The 10,476-nt window shown below is 47.6% G+C and overlaps 1 protein-coding gene across 1 annotated transcript in view; it reads left to right on the top strand.

Moving 5' to 3' along the window:
• The first annotated feature begins 3,589 nt into the window (after positions 1-3,589).
• The window catches only part of cmc1 (C-x(9)-C motif containing 1), a 101,375-nt gene continuing 94,488 nt past the window's right edge, over positions 3,590-10,476 (top strand). The window contains exon 1 of the mRNA XM_038797311.1: positions 3,590-3,688. Within this exon, the coding sequence (XP_038653239.1) occupies positions 3,670-3,688 (19 nt within the window). The 5' untranslated portion in view covers positions 3,590-3,669. The remainder of the gene's footprint in view (positions 3,689-10,476) is intronic.

Here is a 10,476-nt window from a genome sequence, read left to right as displayed (position 1 = left end):
GAGGACTGTGTGCCAGGGGTGATACACGAGGATCAGACAGGATTTGTCAAGGGACGGCAGCTCAACACGAATGTACGGAGACGGCTAAATGTTATTATGATGCCGGCAGTGGAGGGGGAGGCGGAGATAGTGGTGGCGCTGGATGCGGAGAAAGCGTTTGATAGAGTTGAGTGGGGGTACCTGTGGGAGGTGCTGGAGCGGTTCGGATTCGGGGAGGGATTCATCAAATGGGTGAGGCTGCTCTACGCGGCTCCGATGGCAAGTGTAGTTACCAATGGAAGGAGATCAGAGTACTTTAGGCTCTACCGTGGGACCAGGCAGGGGTGCCCCCTGTCCCCCTTGCTCTTTGCACTGGCGATTGAACCTTTGGCTATGGCGTTGAGGGAGTCAGGGAGATGGAGGGGTCTGGTGCGGGGTGGGGAGGAACATCGTGTATCACTGTATGCGGACGACCTGCTGTTGTATGTGGCGGATCCAGAAGGGGTAATGCCGGGGGTGATGGAGCTGTTAGCGGAATTTGGGGGCTTCTCGGGATATAAGTTAAATTTAGGCAAGAGTGAGGTATTTGTAGTACACCCGGGTGATCAGGAGGAGGGAATTGGGAGACTCCCATTTAAGAGGGCAGTGAAGAGTTTCAGATACCTGGGGGTGCAGGTGGCCAGGAGTTGGGGGACTCTCCATAAGCTTAATTTTACCAGGCTGGTGGAGCAGATGGAGGAGGAATTTAAAAGGTGGGACATGGTACCGCTATCGTTGGCGGGTAGAGTGCAGTCCGTCAAAATGACGGTTCTCCCGAGGTTCTTGTTCCTTTTTCAGTGTTTGCCCATCTTTATCCCTAGGGCCTTTTTTAGAAGGGTGACTTGTAGCATCATGAGCTTTGTTTGGGCGCATGGGACCCCGAGGGTGAAGAGGGTCTTCTTGGAGCGGGGTAGAGATGGGGGGGGGCTGGCGTTACCCAATCTCTCGGGGTATTATTGGGCGGCCAATGTGTCGATGGTGCGCAAGTGGATAATGGAGGGGGAGGGGGCAGCATGGAAACGGATGGAGAGGGCGTCCTGTGGAGATACAAGCCTGGGGGCCCTGGTAACGGCGCCGTGGCCGCTCCCTCCTACGAGGTATACCACGAGTCCGGTGGTGGCGGCTACCCTCAAGATTTGGGGGCAGTGGAGGCGACATAGGGGAGAAGTGGGGGGCTCGATGGAGGCTCCGTTCAGGGGGAACCATAGGTTCGTCCCGGGGAACATTGATGGGGGATTTCAGGGTTGGCACAGAGCGGGCATCAGACAGCTGAGGGACCTGTTTATTGATGGGAGGTTTGCGAGCCTGGGGGAGTTGGAGGAGAAATTTGGGCTCCCCCCGGGGAACATGTTCAGGTATCTGCAGGTAAAGGCATTTGCTAGGCGGCAGGTGGAGGGATTCCCTTCGCTTCCCGTGAGAGGGGTGAGCGACAGGGTGCTTTCGGGGGTTTGGGTCGGAGAGGGGAACATATCTGATATCTACAAGGTTATGCAGGAGGCGGAGGAGGCGTCAGTAGAGGAGCTGAAAGCTAAGTGGGAGGGGGAACTGGGGGAACAGATCGAAGACGGGACATGGGCTGATGCCCTGGAGAGGGTTAATTCTTCCTCCTCGTGTGCGCGGCTTAGCCTCATCCAATTCAAGGTGCTGCACCGGGCCCACGTGACTGGGACGAGGATGAGTAGGTTCTTTGGGGGTGAAGACAGGTGTGTCAGGTGCTCGGGGAGTCCAGCGAACCATGCCCATATGTTCTGGGCATGCCCGGCACTGGAGGAGTTCTGGAAGGGGGTGGCGAGGATGGTGTCGAGGGTGGTGGGATCCAGGGTCAAGCCAGGATGGGGACTCGCGATTTTTGGGGTTGGGGTGGAGCCGGGAGTGCAGGAGGCGAAAGAGGCCGGTGTGCTGGCCTTTGCGTCCCTAGTAGCCCGGCGAAGGATCTTGCTACAGTGGAAGGATGCGAGGCCCCCAAGCGTGGAGACCTGGATCAATGACATGGCGGGTTTCATTAAGCTAGAGAAGGTCAAATTCGCCCTGAGAGGGTCGGTACAAGGGTTCTTTAGGCGGTGGCAACCTTTTCTCGACTTTCTGGCTCAACGATAGGATACTGGGTCAGCAGCAGCAGCAACCCGGGGGGAGGGGGGGAAGGGGGAGGGACAAGGGGGGGGGGGGGGCGGACAATGACTATGTTTGTTTATTTAATTTAAATTTATTTTTAAGTTCTTTTGTTGTTCATTGGGGTTGGGGGGATGTGATACATACGGTCTGGGGGTGTTACAGTTATTATGGGTTATTTTGTTGCATTTCATTGTTTGTCGTTATGTTTTATATTTTCTGTAAAAAATTCCAATAAAAATTATATTTAAAAAAAAAAGATGTATAGGTTAGGTTATGAGGTTGCAGGGATGAGGCAGGTGAGTGGGCCTAGGTGCAGCGCTCTTTCGGAGGGTTGGTGCAGACCCAATGGGCCGAATGGCCTACTTCTGCACTGTAGCTATTCTGATAATTAAGACCAAAATCAGTAAATAAATTAAGAGAAACAGTCCAAATTTGACCTGCACCAGAGTTGTAAGCGCAGCCCCAATGGTTGAAGGGCCTTTTTTACACTGTAGAAAACTGTCATTCAAATGGCAGAGCTTGAAGGGCCAAATGGCCTCCTCCTTTTCCTATGTTTCCGTGTATCTACAGCAATACATTTTATTTGGAGGACGTGAGTGGATTTGAAGAACTTGTTCAATATGAGAACAGGTTCAGCCAGATGGAGGAGTGGTGGATGGAGATTGATCAGACCTCTGTTCAAGAAAGACAGCCCTCAGACTGTCCTGGTAAGGGATGAAGTTGTTGAAAGATAGGTCATCCATGGTGAAGATGAGGTAGTTAGAGATAGTTAGGACCAGGAATTTGGAAATTCATAGAATCCGTAGAGTACCGAAAGAGGCCATTCGGCCCATCAAGTCTGCACCGACCCTCTGAGAGATCCCCTTACCTCGGTTCACTCCCGTAAACCCATATCCCCATCTAACTTTTGAGCACAAGTGACAATTTTGCCATGGTCAATCCACTTAACCTGCCCATCTTTCGACTGTGTTGAGCTTCCCTTTTATTATTTTCCCCAAACTCCTTTCTCTTTGCTTTTCACAGTAACTCCATACTTGTGACAATAAAAGATCAGATATATTATTGTATACAAATCTTGCTCCACAGCTGCTGCCAGACATCTGAGAATTTGCAGCATCTGCAGTATTTGGATTTTGCTCCATATTAACTGTGTTGCCCCTTCTCGAGCAGTATTTTTCACAGACTACTTCCCCCCTCCATTTCCGGGCACAAGGTCTATGTTGCACCTCAGCAGAGTTTTCACCATGCTGGCGGCTGAGAGGCAATCAGGGGAGGGGGGGGGGGGGGAAGAGGGAGCCACCATTAAATTAAAATAAATAAATTAAAATGAAAACCTGCGTCACCTCCAGAGGTTAAAACTAACTCCAACATTTGTGTTTTTTTAACGCAGCGGAATCAGAAAACGGCCAAAAAACCTCACTGGCTCGCAGCGCTCACGCACATCACCTCCCCCACCGACGTTCAGAACGCCGGAAGTGCGCCGCGCGGTTGCCAGGGTGAAAGGTGAAGGGGGAGGGGCCTGTCGGCACGGAAGCAACCATGGAACCCGCCAGTCAAGGTAAATTCGGAGTGGTGGGCCGGGACGGGCCGCATGTCATTGCTCAGATTGACCCTCAGCCCAACAGGACGGGGATTAATTCTCAGTCGGTTCACGATGGAGAAGTACCACATTGTCCTGTTATTGCATTAAGGATAAGTGTAGCTCCGCAATTCTGAATGTCAATCCCGGGCATCAGTTTCAAAGCAGAGTTCTGTTGGACTTGAAAAGTTAACTCCACGTCTCTCTCCACAGATAACGCCTGATCTGCTGGGTTTTCCCAGCATTTACTGATTTTTTTTTAAATTTCAGGGCATCAAATGTATATGCTGTCAAGGAACACAGCACCTATGCTCAGCTCTTCACCTCTGAGCTTTGACAAAGAGTCATCGGACTCGAAACGTTAGCTCTTTTCTCTCCCTGAGATGCTGCCAGACTTGCTGAGATTTTCCAGCATTTTCTCTTCCGTTTCAGATCTTCACCTCCACCACCCACCTCCCGGACTGCACTTGGCTCTTCCATTACCCCCCTCCACCCCACCCCACCCATCCCCTCCACTTAGTACCTCACTTGTCCCTTGGGACGTGCCCCAGCCCCATACCCCTTTGGATGCCCTCTGCACCCTTCCAACTTGTGGTTGTGCCACTCAGGGATGTGCAACCCCATGCCCTCCAAACCCCCACCTTTGAACTTCGGGGGCACCCCCCCTGCCTTGCACCAGTGTCCAAAATCTTCAGGTCTGCACAGAGTAGATGGGGAGAAACTGTTCTCATTGAAGAGTGCAGATGCAAGAGTGCACTTGAAGGTCAATTTAAAAAAAAACCAACGGCAATATGAGATTTTTTAGGACATGGGAACAGGAGTGGGGCATTCAGCTCTTTGAGTTTGCTCTGCCATTCAATAATACCATAACTGATCTGGTTAGCATCTGGAATGAACTATTGGAGAATATGTGGGAGATTCAATGGTGACATTCAAAAGGAAAGTGGATAATTATCTGAAAAAAGAATTGTGGGCTATGAGGAAAACATGGGGAGCTGCTCGCGCAGAGGACACAGGCAAGATGAGCCAAATGGCCCCTGTGCTGTAACCACTCTGATTCTATTATGTAACATTTACCATTTAAAATGTGAACTACATCACTATTATTCCTGCTTCTACTCTGAGTTTAAGGTGTGTCATGTTATTACTCATTTATGGCAGCATTAGCTTGTTGAAACTAGGTTTTTCCAAGTTTCCACTTCTAACTGGTGAATTTTGTTGAATTCATAGAACATACAGTGCAGAAGGAGGCCATTCGGCCCATCGAATCTGCACCAACCCACTTAAGCCCTCACTTCCACCCTAACCCTAAAACCCCATCTAACCTTTTTTGGACACTAAGGGCAATTTAGCATGGCCACTCCACTTAACCTGCACGTCTTTGGACTGTGGGAGGAAACCGGAGCACCCAAAGCAAACCCACGCAGACACAGGGAGAACGTGCAGATTCCACACAGACAGTGACCCAGCAGGGAATCGAACCTGGGACCCTGGTGCTGATTCAGTAACATCATAAGTCTTAATCAAATGTTTGTAGTCTTAAGTAGGTTAACTTTATGTATTTGTCAACTACAAGAATTATCTACAAAAATATGGTAAGGGGTTCAAGCTAGTAGTTGTCTCCATGCTTGCTTGTGCACATGGCTCTTGTCTAATACTAAACTGACCCCGAGTGTGGGCCATGTACTCTCTTACATCACTGTGAGCGGTAATGTACTAGGTCCCATGTTAATACATTAGGTCAGTGTTTTCAAATTTTTTTCGCGGGACCCACTTTTACAAACTGGCTGACCATGCGGGATCCATGCTGGCTGGACTTCGCAAACCATACTGGCTGACCTTCACGACCCATACTGGTCAACTTTTGTGACCCACGCTGGCTGACTTTCGTGACCCACTCCGGTTGACTTTCGTGACACACCATTTTTGCTTACCTTTAGTGCGACAGGTGAGCCTGCTTGGTCCTCACGATTTTGTTTGCTTTGATATTTAATGTTACATTTCTGCTAAGGACTTCAGCTGACGATTCAAGTTCTCAAGTCCAAAGTTGTGCAGGTTAGGTGGATTGGCCATGATAAATTGCCCTTAGTGTTGGGTGGGGTTACTGGGTTATGGGGATAGGGTGGAGGTGTTAACCTTGGGTAGGGTACTCTTTCCAGGAGCCGGTGCAGACGCGATGGGTCGAATTGCCTCCTTCTGCACTGTAAATTCTATGTAAAATCTATGTGAATTCTATGTATCCTCTGAAAAAAAATCAAGAGGTTTGTCCTCGAACTCGCCCTGCTTAGTCTTCAAATGCCTTTGAAGTTTTGAGGGTTTTAAACTTTAATTTGCAAGTACTTCCCTGCATCTAACACACGTGGGCTTTACATCCTGATTTTCAATGGCAAAATTAACAATGCCATATCTCACGAAATCGTCTTTACACTGCTGTGTTCCCGATTTTAGTGTCTTCTTAAATGAGCTCTATCCCGACCTCAGAGCTCTGGATACAGCTCACACCAGCACTGCTTTGTCATGCCGTGGACTCTCCTCATAAACTCTCTCCAGCAGATTCAATTGTGAGATCCTGCCTGTTTGTGTCTCTGGGTCTCTCTTCCTTATTACACAATGAACCATCTTCAGTTCTTCTCAGAACCGATGTGAATGCCACAACCGATTGCTTCATGACCCTCCTGACAACTGCCTGTGACCCACCCAGGGATTACAACCATCAGTTTGAAAACCCTGCTAATGGTGCTGGACCCTGATACTACACTTCTCCCCCCAAGTCTTCATCCAATGTATTTCAAGTTATTCTAGTTTATTCCCATGTATTTACATTATTATTACAACACCACCTCCCCCATTCAAGTCTCAGAGTACAGAGCATAAAGCTGTCTCATGGAGTGCAGCTGAGGAAACTGACTGCTGACTTGCAGTTTGGTGAGTGGTGGAGTTTAAAGTGTTTATTTTGTTCTTAAATTTTTTTTTGAAATCTACTCTAGCCTCCAATTAGCAGTAACTGGAAATTACTGTTAAATCGGCTAAGTTCCAAATTTCTTGCAGGGGCATCACAGGAGCACAGTGGTCAGCACTATTTCTTCACAGCATCAGGGACCCGGGTTCGATTCCTGGCTTGGGGCACTGTCTGTGGCCTGTCTGCAAGTTCTCTCTGCGTGGGCTTCCTCTGGGTGCTCCGATTTCCTCCCACAAGTTCTAAAAGATTTGCTGTTAGGTGAATTGGACATTCTGAATTCTCCCTCTGTATCTGAACAGGTGTCGTAGTGTGGCAACTGGGGGATTTTCACAGTAACTTCATTGCAGCGTTAATATAAGCCTACTTGTGACACTAATAAAGATTATTATTATTAATATTATTATTAGACGGGGTGGGGCGGCACGGTGATGTAGTGGTTAGCACGGCTGCTTCACGGCGTTGAGTACCCAGGCTCGATTCCAGACCCGGGCCACTGTCCGTGTGGAGTTTGCTCATTCTCCCCGTGTCTGCGTGGGTCTCACCCCCACAACCCAAAGATGTGCAGGGTAGATGAATTGGCCATGTTAAATTGCCCCTTAATTTGAAAAAAAAAAAATTGGATACATAAAAAAATGTTCTTTAAATTATTAGACAGGATAACCTCACTCTCTGCTATGAGAGTTAATTAGTTAACTAGTTGACTCTGGTTATTCTAGCCCCAGTTCAGTTGGCTATAAATACCGACATCTTCAGTGCAGCCAAGGTAAACGGAATTTGTAAGACTGTTAGGAAAGGATACTTTGCTTCAGGAGTTATTCCACACACAATTGGGGATATGGTATATCAAAAAAACTTTATTATTAATGTAAGATTAAAATAACTATAATTACCTGTTAAACAATGCTTAACAATGACAATGAAACACAAACTCCTAATTGCTCTCTTTTCTCGCAAGCAAAACCCATCACAGGTCAAAATCCACTTATAAATAAGTTGGCCAACCTAGGAATACTTGCTACAATGAGATGTCTGGGATAAACCGCTTGAGAGAGCAATCATTCAGGAACTAGCTTGCAGATTCTTGCCTGTGTCAGACGACTGTTTAACTTCCCAGCATTTGGCAAAAAACTGTTCGCCTGTTCACATTCCCAATCTAAACTGAACTGAAACTCAAGTGTCTGACTGCTTCAGCCTCTGGCTCCTCCCATTAACTACATCGTCTTGCTAAAGCTAAACACAATGGGCAAGATTTAATGGAAATAAAACAGAGTCCCATGTAAAGCACGTTAAGCCGGGTGTTTCCCGATGCTGGTAACGCCAAGAATGACCCCGCTAACAAACGGGACTCTGCTTCATTGCAAGGCCTTTACAAAGAATGCCCCGTTGAGGGTGGATTGCCACCGAGGCCGCTTTCAGTCCCATTTCCTGAACTACGAGCTCTATTCACCAGTGCAAGAGGAGATCAGGGCGCCATTTTTAAATATTGCCCCGATCTCTAGAGCCCCACCACAGCCTTCAGACCCCCCTCCCCCCCCCCCAACACACCTATGAGGAGGTCCTCGAGACTCCCACACCCCACTTCAAAGGGAGGGCACCGCTAGGCCCCATCTCTGGTGCTGGCAAAATGCCACCTGGGCACCTTGGCACTGCCAGCCTGGATGAGACGTTCATAGAAAGAGAACAAAGAACTTTACAGCACAGGAACAGGCCCTTCAGTACACCAAGCCTGCATCGATCCAGATGACTTATTTAGACTTACTACCTATTGTCCAAACGATCTGTATCCCTCCATTCCCCGCCCGTTCATGTGTCTATCAAGATACATCTTAAACTTTGCTATCGTAACTGCCTCCACTACGTCCACTGGCAAAGCATTCCAGACACCCACCACCCTCTGCATAAAAACCTTTCCTCGTATATCTCCCCGAAACTTCCCCCCTCTCACCATGAACCTGTGCCCCCTTGCAATTGAGTTTTCCACCCTGGGAAAAAGCTTCTGACTATTCACCCTGTATACCTCTGGTAATTTTCTAGACCTTAATCACGTCTCTCCTCACCCTCCGTCTTTACAATGAAAACAATCCTCATTTATTAAACCTCTCCTCGTAGCTAACACCTTCCAGACCAGGGAAAATCCTGATAAATCTTCTTTGCACTCTCTCCAAAGCATCCGTGTCCTTCTGGTAGTGTGGCAACCAGAACTGCACGCAATATTCCAAATGTGGCCTGACTAAAGTTTTATACAACTGTAACATGACCTTCCAACTCTTGTACTCAATGTCCTGGCAGAGGAAGGCAAGCATACCGTATGCCGCCTTGACCACCTTATCCACCTGCATTGCCACTTTCATGGAACTATAGATCTGAACGGCCAGATCCCTCTGTATGTCAATGCTCCTGAGGGTTCCGCCATTTTACTGTATGATTCACATCTGAATTTGATCTCCAAAATGCATCACCTCGCATTTGTCCGGATTGAACTCCATCTGCCATTTCTCTGTCCAACTCTCCCATCTACCTATATTCTGCTGTATTCTCTGACAGTCTCCTTCACTATTTGCAACTTCACCTATCTTGGTATCATGTGCAAACTTGCTAATCAGACCATCTACATTTTCCTCCAGACCATTTATATATATATATTACAAACTACAGTGGTCCCAGCACTGATCCTTGTGGAACACCACTAGTTCATTCTGAAAAATTCCCTTCCACTGTTAATCTCTGTCTCCTATTGCCAAGCTAATTCTTTATTCATCGAGTCAGCACACCCCGAATCCCATGCAACTTTACCTTTTGTACCAGTCTGCCACGAGAGACCTTAGCAAGCGCCTTACTAAAGTCCTTGTAGACAACATCCACAGCCTTTCCCTCACCAATTAATTTTGTCACCACCTCAAAAAAATCGTTAGTCATATCTAACTAGTTAGACATGACTTTCCCCGCACAAAACCATACTGCCTATCATGAACATGTCCATTCGCTTCCAAATGTGAATCAATCCCCTCCCTCAGTATCTTCTCCAACAGCTTCCCCACCACTGACATTAGGCTCACCCGCCTATAATTACCTTCTCTTCTTAAACAGAGACAAAATTGGCTATTCTCCAGTCCTCTGCAACCTCGCCTGTGGTCAGAGATGATGCAAATATATCTGTTAAGGCCCCAGCTATTTCCTCTTTTGCTTCCCACAGTAACCTAGGATATATCCCATCCAGCACAGGGGACTTGTTTACCTTAATGCATGTACGATATGCAACGCTCCCTCCTTCATTATGTTGACATATCCCATCCCTAACCTCTACATCCGTCATGTCCCTCTCCATTTGGTGAATACTGATGCAAAGCACTCATTAAGGATCTCGCCTACTTTCTCTGACTCCACGCATAACTTCCCTCCTTTTTCCTTGATTGGTCATACTCTTTCCCTAGCTACTGTATTGTTCCGTATAAAAGGCCTTCGGATTTTCCTTGACCCTGCTTGCCAATGATATTGCATGGCCTCTTTTAACTCTCCTAACTCCCCGTTTAAGTTTGTTCCTACTTTCCCTATGTTCTTCAAAAGCTTTATCTGTTTTAATTGCTTAGACTTGCGTATGCTTCCTTTTTCTTTTTGACTAGTCTCACAATTTTCCCTGTCATCCATGGTTCCCTAATCGTGCCATTTCTGCCTTCATTTCGCCTGTCCTGCACTCTAGTCAACTATCTTTAAAAGACTCCCACATATCAAATGTGGATTTACCCTCAAACAGCCGCTCCCAATTCACATTCTCCAGCTCTTGCTGAATTTTGTTGTAGTTTGCTTTCCC

Source organism: Scyliorhinus canicula, chromosome 5, assembly GCF_902713615.1.
Source record: "Scyliorhinus canicula chromosome 5, sScyCan1.1, whole genome shotgun sequence".
NCBI lineage: Eukaryota > Metazoa > Chordata > Chondrichthyes > Carcharhiniformes > Scyliorhinidae > Scyliorhinus > Scyliorhinus canicula.
Note: the sequence above shows the minus strand (reverse complement) of the source record. Positions and strands in the feature narration are given on the sequence as shown.